General features: G+C 36.6%; 1 protein-coding gene across 4 annotated transcripts in view; it reads right to left on the bottom strand.

Annotated features, from left to right (window-relative positions):
• PDE4B (phosphodiesterase 4B) overlaps positions 1–18,479 on the bottom strand; it is a 586,012-nt gene that overhangs the window by 445,960 nt on the left and 121,573 nt on the right. For 3 of the 4 annotated variants that reach the window (XM_025388136.1, XM_025388172.1, XM_025388145.1), the window contains exon 2: positions 4,653–4,765. In XM_025388136.1, the coding sequence (XP_025243921.1) occupies positions 4,653–4,694 (42 nt within the window). In that variant the 5' untranslated portion in view covers positions 4,695–4,765. Of the gene's footprint in view, positions 1–4,648; positions 4,766–18,479 lie in introns of those variants that run through there. The other variant, XM_025388164.1, reaches the window with a different exon arrangement.

The raw sequence follows: 18,479 nt of genomic DNA, 5'->3' as shown, positions 1-18,479 counted from the left end.
ATTTTTAGTAGAGATGGGGTTTCACCATGTTGACCAGGCTGATTGCAAACTCCTGACCTCAGGTGATCTGCCTGTCCCGGCCTCCCAAAGTGCTGGGATTATAGGCATGAGCCACTGAGCCCAGCCATTCAGTGTTTTAAGGTAAAAATATTTTGTATCTTAGAACAGTGGAATGTTGATAATTAGAGGTGACTGTTATGTTCTTATGAAAGGTCTTCTTACAACTGGAGATATATATATATATATAATTTTTTTGGTCAAATTGTGTAAAAATTCAGAAAAAGAAGTATACTTCATCCAGTCTTGAACTGCCATGTTCAAGTACATGCCCTAATGCTGACATTAATCATATACTTTGTGAGAAGACAAAGACATTGTGCTATACTCAATGATACAAGTTATTTATTCTTCCCATATCTTTTGGTGACAATGGGTCCTGAGATTGTTGGGAGCGGGAGGCCCTAATGAGCCTCTTCCTGGTGTACCATTCATACCAGTTGAAACAGAAAATGTTATAGTCCTGCAATGGCCACTGATACCAACTTAAGGTTTAAAAGTTAGAATTTTCACTGTCCACACCTGGCTAGCAGAGAATAACAGAAGTCCTAGTATCGGGCTAGTCTCTCACCTAAAAATTACTCTGTGACCCTAAAGACAGGTATTTCCTACTAGCCCTTCAGACTCGAGTTAGGAGAACCTGCGACTAGACCTCCTAAAGTTTAAACAAAGTTCTTTACCCTCCGCTCCTCCACTCCATGGCCCCTATCCTAATTCATACAAGGATAATTAACTCAAGTTTGAGGATCTAGCTGTGTTAATTCAACACACATTGGACACACATCTATTATTATTTTGCACTGTGCTGTTTAAGAAGGATACAATAGCAAAAAGAGGAATGGTATCTTTTCTCACAGAACATATAATCTAGTGATTTATACTTATCTGAGGCATGCAAGACTATATTTTGATGATAGAAATCGGGGCAAAAACAGGTTTGACAATTTTCAGGAGCCCCACCCTCCATACCAGAAAATGGGATACCATTATATTTTCTTTGCTTGACTTATAATTTTAAAATACTATTTATTTGAAATTCAGTAGAACCACAGTTCAGTATCAGGAAGAAGACAAAACAATTTAAAATTTTCCAGAGTTTGAAACATTCTGGAATGTATCAGTATTTCACTGTTTAGTAATTAGTTATTATATTAAATCCATTGTAGGTCTGGCACTTACTGTATGGTGTGTGTGTGTGTGTGTGTCTACATGTGTAAATTAGAAGCTAAAGGGAAAAACTAATATATATGCTTATTTTTTGAAAGACAAACTACTTCAGGAGACAAAATATATAAAATCTTCCTGAAGAGATTTAAGAACAAACTAAATGAAATCATAACTGTAAATCAGTCTAGTTCCAAATATGCATGTAAAGAAAGCACTGGTTATCTGGAACGCAAAGTCTTGAATATATACTTTATCTCTTATGTAAGAAACACCATGCCAAATAACAGAAATAAGGATACCTATCATGTAGCTAAACCACCAACCACCCTAGCCTCCTAATGTGATTATCAGATATTTTTCTCCTTTCGAAAAAAGAACTATTACCAACGAGGTTTAATTGTAGTAAGTGACCTAAATGGGTACTATTTGGTACTTGTTATTTGAAAAACAAAAAAGTCACACCCATCACAAAATATCTCCCACACTAATTTGCGAACAAGCTCGAATTTTCAAATTTAAAATCATTCTTTAAGTTAAAAAGATTTGTTCCAGAAGACCTCAGTTAACATTAAATGCATTGCCACAAAGTAAGAGCATAATGGAATAGCTTGTCAGAAATTAAATTCAAGATGAAAACTTAATATTGTTTTACAAACACTAATTAACTCATGCAGGTTTATTCATAATTACTTCGCACTCTGTAATTCATACCAATAATTTATACACCACTACCCTAAAATTACTAAAAACCTCATAGTAAAATTTAGTTTAGTCAATTCTCAATTACTGATTTGTGATCTTGAACTTCTTTTCCTAAATTTTCAAAGATTTTGTGGAAAGGAACATTAATTTGAATGTTACCTCTGGAAATCACAACTTTTAAAATGCATCATGGTTTCCAAAATTCACCTGATAATATGAATAATCCTTAAGGAAAAATCTAGTTTTGGTTTATCCTTCTGTTTCTGAATAATTGTTTGTTTAAAAGTCAATATTCTTGCCAATAAAATTTGAAAAGGTTGTCACAAAGGAAAAGGTAGTGTAAAATCCTGCACCTAAGTAGAAGTTTGCAGAGAGGAGGGGAAGGGAACACCAAAGGACAGTTCTTTGTGATAGCCCCATATTGAAACCAACCAAGTTGGGACTATTGAAATGTACAGATGAGAAATGCTGGTGCTTAAGTAGTCAAGGTTTTGTTGCTGTTATTATTTGTCTTTTGTTTTTTCAATTTCAGTCATTTTTGAAGCATTCTCTACTTTTTGAATTCTTCTGGTTAAACTCATAGTGAGAAAATGGAATAAGGTATTTTTAAGGTCTCCTACTGTGCTTTGGTACACATTCAATTTGGACCACAGGACAGAATTTTTTAAGCCTTATGAAATCAGAAATGGAAATTATGGAAAGCAGTGAATGGCAGTCAGAGTCCCAATCAAAGCTAAATGTCATGATACTCCATGAGACAGTAATGAAAGCAATTTTTTCATTGAAAACTGTGATTTTTATTGTTGGCAGTCACCATCAATTACAAGAGTAGTTTTTTGGAGATAATTATTATCACTCTTACTATTTTCCCTTCTTTGAAACAATCTCCTAATATATTTGCATATATAATTTCTGTGCTTAGAAATGCAAATGAGAGTCAAAGGTGTAATGTTAAGTTTTCTAGTAGCTACATTTAAAAAATAAAAAGAAACAGGTGAAATTTATTTTCATAACATATTTTACTTAGGCTTGTATATGCAAAATATGACATTGCAACATGTAATATTATCAAAAATTATTAATGAAATGCTTTGTATTGCACTGTATATTCAAAATCCAAGATCTATTTCATGTTTACAGCACATTTCCATTCAGACTAGTACTTAACAGTCACATGTGGCTAGTGGCTACCATAGTGGACAGAGCAAATCTAGGTAATATTTATCCAATATGGTGGGGTTAATGTTCATATCCATTGCATTTTTCCTGCAGGCAACCTTCCTCTTGTTTTGACTATGCCCACTATTCCCTCAGGGAGGATCAGGATTATTATTCAAGGATGCGATGAGAAAGAATTAATGGTTTGTCCATCTTTTATAGATGGAATGCATTGATCAGTTTTATTCTTCCAAAAAACAAAATACTGGCGCACACAGTATACAAATAGTATTAAGGGACAATCCCAAGGCTTTTTTTTTTTTTTTTTTTTTAAGAAAAAAAGTTTTCTAAATCCCAGAAGTTTTCTTTTAGATATCCTGAGCAACGTTGGTACTGAGAACTTAGACTGTAACTTAAAGGAAACGCCCTTCTAGTCCAGGAGCTAGGAAGGGAGGAAAAAAAAAAAGAAGTAAATGCTGCCACAAGTGACAGAACAGAACACATTAACTAGGTTCTTTGACATGCAAAAAAAATAGAAATGGCAATGGAAAAGGAGTGTATTTTGGAAGCAAGAACCTAAATAGCACACCTAACTCTCCCTCTGCACTGTGGGTCCTACAGGGAACATAGAAGAAAGCTGAGAATTAGTTCTAACATTCCTGCCAAAGCTTTGCTGCGGTATGAGGCAAAGGGCCCACAGGGCCCACGGGGTGAGCATCTGTGAAATAGGAGCTTAACAAGATGGGTTATTACAGAAAACAAGGAAAATTACTTTTCCTTCTTCCCTCCTTTCTTTCCTTTCACATATCTGATCAGCAGCACATAATTTTTAGCTCAATTACAAACAGTAATTGGGTAAAGATGAGACAATTAAAGGCACACTAATGAAGGACTGGTCAGTTGAAAGCAAAGAGATAATTAAGGACCAAGATCCAAAGCTATAGAAGATAGTTGACAGATTTCTTCAGATGATTTAGATCGGGGCTTTTCAAACAAAGTACATACCTATTTACTCTGCTATCCTGTTAAAATATAGTCTGATTTGTAGGTCTGAGGTATGGCCTGAGATTCTGCATTCTCAATAAACACCCAGGTAATGCTAATGCTGCTGGTCCAAGGACCACACTTGAATAGCAAGGCCTAGGGGCTATGTATATCACAAGTTTCTTACGAGTAGTTGTCAAAAACCCCACCACAGGAAGTGACTTCCAAGGGTTAGCTGTACATGGGTAAAAGTGTGGAAGAAAGTTATCAGAGAACTGATCATGCAAGCAGTGTGGAAAGAGGAATTATCTGAGAGTGAGGATATGGGCGTAGACTAGAGATTGGTGGTTCTGTGATGAAAACCATAAAAGTGAAACTCAGCCCATTTCCAAGATGCAAAGAGGGTATTGCTCCTGCTGTCCAATTCACAGAATGCCAGATCCAGGTGCTGGCTATGCCCATGTCAGAAAAACACCTAGTCACAGAGTGGTGTGTTGAACACCCCCAGCTGCCCTTTGAATAGAATTATCCAGTGACTTCTTTATTGAACAGACCGAACATGATTGGGACCTTTTGGAACTTACATCATCGGCCGTCACTGTCATCACACTCCTGCTTTTCTTCATTATAGAGGTGGAAAATATCCCCTCTTAGGATGTCTGTTATTCAATGCAGCTTTGCTGACACTTTTTAATACCTACAGGAGAAAAAAAACACACACAAAAAAACAACAGCTCTGTATCCTCAAAGAAAAATATGTGGCATACTCTCTAAAGTAACATTTGAAATGTGTAACATGTACATGCAAAACCAAACATCATAATTTACCAAGCCAATTAAATATGATATGCTGAGAAAAGAGCTTCACAAAATATTAATACAAAAATCCAAGAAATTGGTACAAAGCTATTTGGGAAAAGATAGTAAGAATAATAAGTAACAATTAGGCTCCCAAATAATGATCATGAAGAATATAAAAAGAATATGCATTTTACACAGGTGCTTTATAGTTTACAAAGTATATTCCCATAAAATATTTTATTTGATGCTTGCAACAGTTTGTTAGACTATTTTCATCATTTTTTCTAATAAAGGAACAGAGAGAACAATTATTTGGCCAAGGTAACATAGCTAAAACACGACGAGTTCAGAATTTAAAGAATATGACTGCTTTATACTGTCAAAAAAGTAAAGAAAAGTAAACCAATACAAAATATATATACATGAAAGAAAAAAACCTTAATCGTCATTTTTACCACCAGTTTAAATCTCTCATATGTCTAGTGCATAAACTAGTAGGCAATTATTTATCACAGAAAATTCTAGCAACCAGTAGTTAGAGCTTGAATTTCCTGGTTTAAGTCACAGAAATCTAGCTATTTTGAGATACAGATGCTCTAGTTCATGACATTTGCTTTGTGTAGATCATTGGAAGTCACTGTAGAAACAAAGAACCTCAATAACACTACCATAATTTAAGGGTGCACTCTTATCATAGAAACCAAAGGCAAAGCAGTCACTGGTTTATGAACACTCAAAGGGAAGAGGGTGGGAGGGGGGTAAAAGGTAAAATAGTATCTATTGGGCACTGTGTTCACTATTTGGGTGATGGGTTCACCGGAAGCCCAAACCTCAGCATTACTCAATATATCCATGTAACAAACCTGCACGTGTACCATTAAATCTAAAATAAAATTTTTAAAATATAAAGTTGTCATACAATAGACTACAAAACAACACAAAGAATTGTGTTTGCAGAATTTAACTGAAAAAAGATGTAATATAAAAAATACAAAATCCGAGAAGTATTAGTCCATATGATGGTTTCACAAGGTCTTAGTACCAAAAATATCCTGTATTATTGCTGAGCTCAAGGACTCCTATATATTTTTTCACTGTGTCCATTTAACCCTTAATGCATGCTTTATTTAAAAAGTCTGCTTCTCTAGCATGAAGATATATATAGATTAAGAGCATGATGAAATTGTAGCTGTGTGACTAGGAATACTAAGTAGTGGCATTGTACCATCACCCAGGAAACCAGGGTTGAATTTCTAACACATAATTTGACTACATTATGCAGGAGTTGGCAGTGAAACTGACAAAGTAGATAAGAGAATGGGGGAAGGGAGAAACTTTGCCTTTATAAGTGCTCTAGGGAGAGAACCCCACGGGCTTTTCAGGTATTTGATTCAATATGCCAAGGAAAAGAATTTCCTCGGCATACACGAAAGGATGATTAGAACTACGATGCCCCTCTAATGCTGACCAAACAGCAGTAGGCAGAATTCTAAGGCTTTTACTCAAAGGCTGGTTGAAACCCAGCAAAAGTAGACAAGTAACAAGAGATATTTCATCAGGGTTATAGTCAATATCAAGGGCCTCTATAGGTAGGGTTAAACCTGAAAAAAAAAAAAGTTCAAACTCCTAAATTTAAGAAAAGCAAGATTTAAATGTGTTTTAAATGCAGGATATAAAACTATACATACTCAATGATTATAACTGTAAAGTTGTGAGCATATAAAAAATATTAAAGGTGCTATGTGAAATGATGATAATGTAATAATGATAATAATAGAATAATGGAATAAGGGTTATAGAAGATTTCCTAAGTGAGTTGAATTTCTTCAGTGGAGATAATGTAGAACAATATTCAAAAATATAAAAAGGTATGCCAAGAGTGCAACACATGTAGAAAGATGCCATCATGCAGAGAGCAAAATGGTCCAGGGTAACATCAGTAGATCTTTTGAGAAGCAAGAGTATTTTTGTAAGGTCTTAGCCATGGAAATAATTTTGTTTTATGATCCTTTGAGTATGATAACTTACTGTATAAATTCATGTGTCTTCAACCGGACACATGTCCTGGCTCGGAAAAAGCAGGATCACAAGTTACAAGGCAGTTTTCCAACTGTTCTACAATAAAATACATTATTTTATATTTAGGGGAAAAAAGCCAACATATGTTATATAAGACGGAAAAAAGCAAGAAATATAGATTGATTATTTTCTGGGATATTCCTCATCTGCCCCTTCAGACCCGCTCTTGGCCCTTCTCCATTCTGGTCTGTGCCCTGGGAGGCTGGCCCTCAGGTGCTGTCTAGCCCCCTGGCTCCTGGGTATGTTCAGTCAATGGAGGCAGTTGCAAAAGATCAGAGAGCAGGAGGAAAGAGGGGTCTCTCTCTGCTGGCCATAGTGTAGCCATGGCTGAAATGTTCTACTTGAGGTCACAGATCCTGCAGGACTTCCTATTTAGCTGTAGAACCAGAAGCAGCTTCCCACTGTTGCTAGTCTCCTAGCATTTCATAGCCCTTTTTGGTTATCCTCAACTCTGCCTATACCCTTTGTAAATAGTACTTATATTAAACTTTCTTTCATCCTCTTTAAGAGAACAATCTGTTTCCTACTAGGATCCTGACTAATACAGACCTGCTTCCAAAACTTGACAATAGTCAGAATTGTTAAATATCTCCCCTCAGTTCCTAGCACAGTGACTGACACAAGCAAGTCTCAATAAATAAGTATTCAAAGAATAAATGAGTAGAACCTACTTGGAGATCTAGATTGGTTTTGATACTTTGAGAAAAGGTCAGCAAGCATTATCTCAATTTGTTTTTGTAAGTCAGAAATAGTTTCGTGTCCTCACTCACAGATAACAATGGAGATTCTTTTCAGGAACCTCTGCTGCCTTTTGTTTAGGCTAACAGAGATGGAAGATTTACCTTGAGTCATTTTTAAGCACTCTACATACATGATTTCAATGATATCATAAAAGCAACCAACCAAATGTGCTAGGCACAATTATCAAGACAAGTGAGGGCATCATGTCTTGGGAACAGTAATGAAACCTGCCCAAAGGTATGCACTCTGCTGGTTAAGACCAGAACATTCTTGTTCTAAAACCAAGACTATTAACCTATCACTGTACAGCTGATTGGGTCTTATTTACATCTTTTCAAGGTGAAACTAAGTGAAATGGTTTTTATATCTTTTTTTTCTGATGTTGGTAATACAAGTTAAGTTGATCAGTTGCCTGGAGCCATGCTCCCTGCTAGTGTAAGGACAAAAATGAATGATATCAAAAGATACTAAAGTTTTTAAATACCTCATATTTAAGGCAAATGCTGTAAGTGAGAGGACAGATCAGGTTCTCTTAATCTGAGATTATTGTCCCTTATAAAATTTGCTTCTGAATAAACAAAACACCATATGCTTCATTAAAACAAAGTATTTCTAAAAATTTCTAAGGTGATAAATGTGATGGCAGATTCCATTTCTGATATATGTTTAATAGTTTTCCCTGTGGTTTTATATTTAACCACTTAAAAGATGCTTTTAAATTTGTATTAGTCCTTTATAATGTTCTGTTTTATTCAGACTAGAATATTCTTTATATAATTGCACCTTTTCCTTTTCCCCTTTCTCAACAGATGTTTAAAGGTTAAAATGAGGAAAAGGACTCTGACTTCTGTGTTAATAGTGTGAATTTCACCTTTCACAGGTTAGAGTTATCAGTACTAGTGACACTTGGCTAAAAGGAATTTCAATGAATAGTGATAATTATTTTAAAATTCTATATCATGGACACATGCTAGACAAAACCATGCAGAAATGAGAAAAACAAAAGTAATATTTTGAGTTTAAAAAATACTACTTTTTTCCAATTTAAAAAATATCTTTTATTTTGGAGATGATGTTCAAAAAGCTTTCATTCTATTTCTTATGTAACTGATTTATTGAACATTCTGAACTCAGTAGAGCACAGATATGAACTAGTCTTCATTTTTCTCCAATAACTGTTTTCCATATGTAATATCAAATCTATTCTGTCCTCCTTAACAACAGTTCAGATTGATTCCGTAACTCCCATCTTGTAACTGTTTTAATTCAGTGGTCAGTGTCTGGGACTTGGAATGGGAAAAGAGAATGTTCTACTCTTTTATTCTTCCTCCCTACTTTTATCTTCAGGTTCTAGCTCTTTCCATATTGCGGCAGAGTAGAAGAATTAAAGACAAGAGGGAAAAGTCTTCTTACTTAACTAGGCATTTAATTGCAGTCCTTTTTTGAGTGTCTCTGCTTCTCTGGTAAAATCAGACTCACTTTGATGCCTTCTCTAAGGCAGGTGTTGAGATGAGGCCCTTCCTCTAACGGGGCAGTAGGAGCTTTCACACTGGAGAGAAGTAACTTTGCTAGTCTCCTCAGTTCCACCCTCATTGGCACATATTGAAACTCTTGTTGGTGCGGTCCCCTTGCCTGATAGTCTACTCTCTTGATTGGAATAATGACATGATGACTCAAGCTGCAATGTCCACTTGATCTAGAATAAGCTCAAGCATCCTGGTCACACTAAATATATACCCTAAATGTATGTATACTAAATGTACAGATACACCTAAATGTATATGCTGCTTTACTGCTGTTTCTTCTCTGTTCCCTGCTGTATCTCTCCACTTCTCTTTCTCCTTCTCAAAAAAAGCACAAAATTCTTCTACATAAGTGATCAATGGAGAGAAAAGATACTGTCAGTTATTTACCAATGTCTTGCAGCCCTAAGCCAATCATTCTAAATTCTGCTATGTGAATCAAACTACATTACAAACTACATTGCAAACTACATTTAACAGATTCTCTATCTAGGTGGCTACCTTTAGGTGTTGACAATGGAAATCACTGGTGGGAGACTTGAAGAGACTTGGAGAGAGGAGACCTTCTTTATTCTTCCAGGAGAATGGACAAATTGCTTGTATTAAATCCTTTGTTTTCCTAACTGGAGCCTAAGGGATACAGAAGTTAGCCTGTCCTTTTTCGAAGGTACTTCTGTCCTAGAAATGGTTCTTCATTTTCAGTAGGCCAATAACGCACTTCTCCAACACCTCCTCTCCCCATCTAGAGTCTATATACATGAGAGTTCAGAGGTTGCCAGGATAAGGATTAGAATCAGAACCCAACTAGCTGCCTCTGCCTCGGAGCGAGGCACCAGACCACACTTGTGTATGTCTATCCTTACAGAACGTGGATAGTTTGATGGCTTTTAGTTCACTGTTTTGGGTTACAGCTGTCCTTTCTAGCTTAACAGGAAATGTCCTACTCATCTCCTTTTAGATGAGAAAATGTCCCTTTATGAAATGACAATAATATAATGAGGCAATGGTGTATTTTTGCTTTGTTTCTTAATGTTCTGAACTGAGAAAACTAAAAATTGGCAATTCTATGTCAGTCTCCTAATTCTTTGGAAATTTTAACAATTCATAAAGTATAAATGTCTAAGAACCTCAAAACTAAACCATGGGATCTTGACTTTTATAACTAACATTAAGGTTTAGTTCAAGAAAACAAAGGTTTTCTGTTTGTGCTAGCATATAATGTACTGTGAACTGAAGGAAGACTTGCTGGACAAAGCAGAGCCTGAACTGCTATCTCCACTCCCAGCCCCTACATCCACCTAGCTATAGCTATCCACTTAGCTCTGGGACTTCGGTTTCCTCAATTGTCAAATAAAGGGACTGGAGTATAATCATCCATAAACTTTATGAAACCAATGAAATTCCAGAAAACTAGCAGAAATAAACACAAACTATAAAAAACAACTCTCAAGACTCAACAATTAGATAAACATATCCAGAATTTGATACATAAAATATTAGACTTTCCCCTTTAATTTTCATCTACTGCTCTCATCACACTTTTAGAAATTCAGGACTGTTGTACCCAGTTATTGCTGCTTTCTGATTTTAATATGATGGAGATAAACAGAGACAAATGTGCTTCCTCCCCCAAATTTTTGAAGTTGTATGATGCAAACAATAAAGAGCAAGTAAATTTGAGGGAAAAAAAAAGTATGTGTAATAAGAAAGGTCATTTTATTTGTAAAGTTGCTCAATATTTAGATATAAACATTGCTGAGAGAGAAGAATCAGTTTTTTCAATTAAGTAGTAAGTATCAAGGACTTTTGAGATAAAAATTGAAAAGTGCTAGGAATTAATATGAACTTAAACCATTAGCTTATCCTGAGAGAACAATAAGTAACGAAGAGATAATGGCATCCTTTTAAACAGTCATCAAAACGCAAAGTAGCAAGGCTAAATGCTGCTTTGAGTAAAACCCATGTTTCCAGAACAACCACTTAAACCAATTTCTACTATAAAATATGTTCTTTGTAAATTACTAATCGGGCATAAATTTGAAATCAATACACCTGGTGACAAAAAAAAGAATTCTTAGTATTCAATTTGCTGAGCTGAATGCTAATTTTCAACAATAACACAACAGAGAGAAAGTGACAACGAATCCCATGTTTCTGCTTCTGTAAATAATGCCTTAATGAATTTCTTAGTGAATTTCCCTGCAGTAAATACTAAGTGGAAAGTTTTAAAGAGTTGAATTATTTTTCTTAGTCTAAAATAAAGTAGCCACTGCTTAATCTCTTATAGTTTAAAACACCACAAATCACTTTCGTTTCAGCCATTTTTTTTTCATCTTAAACAAAAGGAAAATAACAACAACAACAACAAAAAGCCCTGTATTCAAATCTATTAATAACCTGGTATTGCAAGCTCTCTCCACACCTGAGAGTTTTCATCTCTGAGTTACCACTGTGCCAAAGTGAAGATGGCATTAGAGGAGGTTGAGGATGGATTAGGGATTTTTTTCCGTCTCCTAAAATAAACCACAGATCTACAAACAGATGTAAAAAGCAAGTATGGCTGAAACACATTCAATTAATTTAGTAAGTATTTGTTGGGTATCTGCTCATTCTCAAATTTCGATTTTTTTTTTTTTTTTTTGAGACAGAGGCTCGCTCTGTCGCCCCCAGGCTGGAGTGCAGTGTCCTGATCTTCCCTCACTGCAAGCTCCGCCTCCCGGGTTCACGCCATTCTCCTGCCTCAGCCACCGAGTAGCTGACTACAGATGCCCGCCACCATGCCCGGCTAATTTTTTTTTTTTTTTTTTTGTATTTTTAGTAGAGACGGGATTTCACCGTGTTAGCCAGGATGGTCTCGATCTCCTGACATCGTGATCTGCCCGCCTCGGCCTCCCAAAGTGCTGGGATTACAGGCCTGAGCCACCGCGCCCAGCCCAAATTGAGATCTTCTAATGCCACCCTCAGAGGTATTTAGTAATAGCCACTCTAGATCTCAATTAATATTACCAACTTTCAATGAGAGTACAAAAAATTAAATTGCATCCATGATCCAAAACCCCTATTTCCATCCATCATCAAAAACCACTTTTCATTTGATTTCTCAACATCAACAAAAGATTGAGAGCCCAACATGTGGTAGGGATTTGCTAGATGCCGTGGATAATACAAAGATGAAAATATATATAGTCCTTGACCTTAAAATGCCCCTGTCTCATCTTAGGAGAGGAGAATCAATGCTTATTCATCCTACAATACTGAACACCTTGGCCTGTGCCAGGTTCACAGTGCAGTGTGAGAAGTGCAATAGATCATGGGTTATTCAGATGAAAAAATGAGTGAAGGCCACCTCTATGGGCAAGATGTTATCAAGGAAAGCTTCGTTGAGGAGGCTACTGTCCTTTCCCAGGTACTGTAACTAAGGAACAAAGAAAGAAGTCCTTCCAGTCCTCCTCTCTCTGTTCCCCAGTGTGATCTTTTAAAAATGCAAAATTCCCTATATTAATCCCCAGCTTTGCATTCTTCATGCTTTCTGTAATTTTTAGGATAATGCAAAACCCTTAATATGAAGATTAATCATACAAGTCCCTACAGATCTGGTCCCTGCTTGACTTTTAAGCCTCAACTTCCTATTCTGGCTTCCACTTGCTTCCCCACCTTATGCTTGTGCCACATCACTCTCCCCTGTAACTCATTTAGCTTTAGTTCGACTGGTTTTACAGTGTATCCAGCATGCCTTTCTTGTCTCTGAACTTTTCCTACACTGTAACATGTCTTCAACTTTGCCTGGCTAACCCATTCTTCAGCCTTCAGCTTTGATGTCATTTGTTCAGAAAAGCCTTTATGGACTTCCTCTTCTTGTAAGAAGGTATTATCACATTATTTTTCCATTCACAGTATTTTTCACAATTACATATTTGTTTGTATGAATGAATAGGTTTATGCCTCCCAGAAGCTCAGAGAGAGAACCACCAACCACTATATCTCTTGTGCCAAGCAATAAATATTTGCTGGAAAATGTTTGAATGAGTAGACTAGATAGGCTTGAGGCCTCTTGCTAGATTCCCTGAAAGTGTGATAATTCAAAAGCAGCAGATAGGAGGGGGCAGGAAACAGAATCAGAATGCCTGGTAAACTGCAAATGTCAGCTATATTGACAGGATACATATTCCTACTCTTCTGACAGAGGTATGAATAGCTTTATGGCAGGCACTATTCTATAGCCCCTAAATCTATCATCTCATGTAATTCTCACAACTAATTTTATCTCCATTTTTCAGGGGAGAATTCTGAGGCCCAGAAAGGGTGAATCACTCATCTAAGCTCACTAATCTAGAAAAGGCAGGGAGACAGGATTCACACCCAGGCACCATGCCTGCAGAGCTCATGAAATCAACCATTACCTCTGCTGCCACTTGGAAGCAGCAAATAAGCATTATTTATCAGAGAACAAGCAGCAAATGAGGATGGGTAGGGGCCAAGAAACAGGATAAGTGGGAATAAAAGTGGTATTTCAGAACAAGAAAGGAATCAGAAGATTTTTTAAATGATGAAACAAAAAAAAAGAGATATGCAGTTGGCAGAACATATGGAGCCCATGAACAGCTACTCTTTTATGTAATCTCATAGAAATTTACATTAAATTGGAAAACGTAAATTGTGTGTATAAAACTGTATATCTAAAACATAACTTAAAAAGCATAATAATTTGTCTCTGTTTATCTTATGCTTCAACAAGAATTCACCAAGTATTTTTTCTTCTAAGTTAGGCTTCAATTCAATACTAAATTTTTTTAAGTTAATAGAGAAGACGCTTGACATTCATTCACAAGTGCTATGTCTCTAGACTTTTAAAAATTGTTCACCTGTACAGTGCTGTTCAAACATGTTTCATGGGGTATATGAGACACAGACAGGAATTTGGTCTAAGTCTTCTTTTTAGACTCAAAAACCCCAGACACTCATCATCAAGTAACTAAGTTTTCGTTTCTTGTGAAGAAGACTGAAACAACAAAGGATGGCAGTTCATTCTTGTTTTAAGCAAGCAAGCACACAAAATTTCTGTGCATTCCTTTATCAGAAATATAAATACTACATCATTACAGACTTCATAAGAGGAAGATAACAAAAATGTGAGAAATCTTCCCAGGACTTTAAATGAATTAATGGCCTAATATTTACTGGCTTAACTGAAATATAATTGGTTTATGAAGTCTGCTAGTGATTCCCTACCTAGAAGTAACATCTAATTCGGGCCTCTCTGTCCCAGCTCTATTAAAATGTCAGGGGATTCAGGTCTATGTGGACATATGAAAAACAAGCATGTAAGAAGAAACAATGTCAAAAGCAGAAGAATGAAACTCTTGTGGTAATACTAGAATGCCACATAATATTGTTTTGATAGAACATAAAGGAACAGAGAAATACATTTTTATTGGTCTTTAAGTATCTTCATATTTAGAAACTATCATTTCCTTATTTATTTTTTTAAATTTTTTAAAAATTATTTTGAGACAGGCTCTTGCTCTATGCCCAGGCACAAACACAGCTCACTGCAGCCTCGACCTCATAGGCTCAACTGAACCTCCCACATCAGCCTCTCAAATTAGCTGGGAGCACAGGTGCACACTCCCATACCTGGCTAATGTGTGTGTGTGTGTGTGTGTGTGTGTGTGTATTTTGAAGAGATAGGTTTCATCATATTGCCCAGGCTTGCTTGCTTGTTTTCTTTTCCTTTCTTTCTTCCTTCCTTCCTTCCTTCCTTTCTTTCTTTCTTTTTCTTTCTTTCTTCCTTTCTTTATTTTGTTGTTGTTGTTTTAGTTTTTACTTTTTTTTTTTTAAATTATACTTTAAGTTCTAGGGTACATGTGCACCACGTGCAGGTTTGTTACATATGTATACATGTGCCATGTTGGTGTGCTGCACCCATTAACTCGTCATTTACATTAGGTATATCTCCTAAAGCTATCCCTCCCCGCTCCCCCCATCCCATAACAGGCCTTGGTGTGTGATGTTCCCCTTCCTGTGTCCAAGTGTTCTCAGTGTTCAATTCCCACCTATGAGTGAGAACATGCAGTGTTTGTATTTTGTCCTTGTGATAGTTTGCTGAGAATGATGGTTTCCAGTTTCATCCATGTCCCTACAAAGGACATGAACTCATCCTTTTTTATGGCTGCATAGTATTCCATGGTGTATATGCATGACCTTTTCTTAATCCAGTCTATCTTTGATGGATATTTGGATTGGTTCCAAGTCTTTGCTATTGTGAATAGTGCTGCAATAAATATATGTGTGCATGTGTCTTTATAGCAGCATGACTTATAATTCTTTGGGCATATACCCAGTAATGGGATGGCTGGGTCAAATGGTATTTCTAGTTCCAGATCATTGAGGAATCGCCACACTGTCTTCCATAATTATTGAACTAGTTTACAGTCCCACCAACAGTATAAAAGTGTTCCTATTTCTCCACATCCTCTCCAGCACCTGTTGTTTCCTGACTTTTTAATGATCGTCATTCTAACTGCTGTGACCTGGTATCTCATTGTGGTTTTGATTTGCATTTTCTCTGATGGCCAGTGATGATGAGCAGTTTTTCATGTGTCTGTTGGCTGCATAAATGCCTTCTTTTGAGAAGTGTCTGTTCATATCCTTCACCCACTTTTTGATGGGGTTGTTTTTTTCTTGTAAATTTGTTTAAGTTCTTTGTAGATTCTGGATATTAGCCCTTTGTCAGATGAGTAGATTGCAAAAATTTTCTCCCATTCTGTAGGTTGCCTGTTCACTCTAATGGTAGTTTCTTTTGCTGTGCAGAAGCTCTTTAGTTTAATTAGATCCTATTTGTCAATTTTGGCTTTTGTTGCCACTGCTTTTGGTGTTTTCGACATGAAGTCCTTGCCCCTGCCTATGGCCTGAATTCTATTGCCTAGGTTTTCTTCTAGGGTTTTTATGGTTTTAGATCTAACATTTAAGTCTTTAATCCATCTTGAATTAATTTTTGTATTCTACATATGGCTAGCCAGTTTTCCCAGCACCATTTATTAAATAGGGAATCCTTTCTCCATTGCTTGTTTTTGTCAGGTTTGTCAAAGATCAGATGGCTATAGATGTGTAATATTATTTGTGAGGACTCTGTTCAGTTCCATTGGTCTATATCTCTGTTTTGATACCAGCACCATGCTGTTTTGGTTACTGTAGCCTTGTAGTATAGTTTGAAGTCAGGTAGCGTGATGCCTCCAGCTTTGTTCTTTTGGTCTAAGACAGAATTGGCAATGCGGGCTCTTTTTTGGTTCCATATGAACTTTAAAGTCGTTTTTCCAATTCTCTGAAGAAAGTCATTGGTAGCTTGATAGGGATGGCATTGAATCTATAAATTACCTTGGGCAGTATGGCCATTTTTACAATATTGATTCTTCCTATCTATGAGCATAGAATGTTCTTCCATTTATTTGTGTCCTCTTTTATTTTGTTGAGCAGTGGTTTACAGTTCTCCATGAAGAGGACCTTCACATCCTTTGTAAGTTGGATTCCTAGGTATTTTATTCTATTTGAAGCAATTGTGAATGGGAGTTCACACATGATTTGGCTCTCTGTTTGTCTGTTATTGGTGTGAATGCTTGTGACTTTTGCACATTGATTTTGTATCCTGAGACTTTGCTGAAGTTGCTTATCAGCTTCAGGAGATTTGGGGCTGAGACGATGGGGTTTTCTAAATATACAATCATGTCATCTGCAAACAGGGACAATTTGACTTCCTCTTTTCCTAATTGAACAGCCTTTATTTCTTTCTCCTGCCTGATTGCCCTGGCCAGAACTTCCAACACTATGTTGAATAGGAGTGGTGAGAGAGGGCATCCCTGTCCTGTGCCAGTTTTCAAAGGAAATGCCCCCAGTTTTTGCCTGTTCAGTATGATATTGGCTGTGGGTTCATCATAATTAGCTCTTATCATTTTAGGATACGTCCCATCAATACCGAATGTATTGAGAGTTTTTAGCATGAAGGGCTGTTGAATTTTGTGGAAGGCCTTTTCTGCATCTATTGAGATAATCATGTGGTTTTTGTCTTTGGTTCTGTTTATGTGCTGGATTACATTTATTGATTTGCGTATGTTGAACCAGCCTTGCATCCCAGGGATGAAGCCCACCTGATTATGGTGGAGAAGCTTTTTGATGTGCTGGTGGAATGTTCGTCAGGGATATTGGTCTAAAATTCTCTTTTTTTGTTGTATCTCTGCCAGGCTTGGGTATCAGGATGATGTTGGCCTCGTAAAATGAGTTAGGGAGGATTCCCTCTTTTTCTATTGATTAGAATCATTTCAGAAGGAATGGTACCAACTCCTCCTTGTACCTCTGGTAGAATTCGGCCCTGAATCCATCTGGTCCTGGACTTTTTTTGGTTGGTAGGCTATTAATTATTGCCTCAATTTCAGGGCCTGCTATTGGTCTATTCAGGGATTCAACTTCTTCCTGGTTTAGTATTGGGAGGGGTAAGTGTCCACGAATTTATCCATTTCTTCTAGATTTTTGATTTTATTTGCGTAGAGGTGTTTATAGTATTCTCTGACGGTAGTTTGTATTTCTGTGGGGTTGGTGATGATATCCCCTTTATCGTTTTTTATTGCATCTATTTGATTCTTCTCTCTTTTCTTCTTTATTAGTCTCGCTAGCTGTCTATCAATTTTGTTGATCTTTTCAAATAACCATCTCCTGGATTCATTGCTTTTTTGAAGGGTTTTTTGTGTCTCTATCTCCTTCAGTTCTGCCCTGATCTTAGTTATTTCTTACTTTCTGTTAGCTTTTGAATGTGTTTGCTCTTGCTTCTCTAGTTCTTTTAATTGTAATGTTAGGGTGTCAATTTTAGATCTTTCCTGCTTTCTCTTGTGGACATTTAGTGCTATAAATTTCCCTCTACACACTGCTTTAAATGTGTCCAAGATATTCTGGTATGTTGTGTCTTTGTTCTCATTGGTTTCAAAGAACATCTTTATTTCTGCCTTCATTTCGTTATGTACCCAGTAGTCATTCAGGAGCAGGTTGTTCAGTTTCCATGTCGTTGAGTGGTTTTGAGTGAGTTTCTTAGTCCTGAGTTCTAGCTTGATTGCACTGTGGTCTGAGAGACAGTTTGTAATAATTTCTGTTCTTTTACATTTGCTGAGGAGTGCTTTACTTCCAACTATGTGGTCAATTGTGGAATAAGTGTGATGTGGTGCTGAGAAGAATGTATATTCTGTTGATTTGGGGTGGAGAGTTCTGTAGATGTCTATTAGGTCC

This window comes from Theropithecus gelada, chromosome 1 (genome assembly GCF_003255815.1).
Source record: "Theropithecus gelada isolate Dixy chromosome 1, Tgel_1.0, whole genome shotgun sequence".
Classification (NCBI taxonomy): domain Eukaryota; kingdom Metazoa; phylum Chordata; class Mammalia; order Primates; family Cercopithecidae; genus Theropithecus; species Theropithecus gelada.
This window is presented reverse-complemented; position numbering and strand designations above follow the sequence as displayed.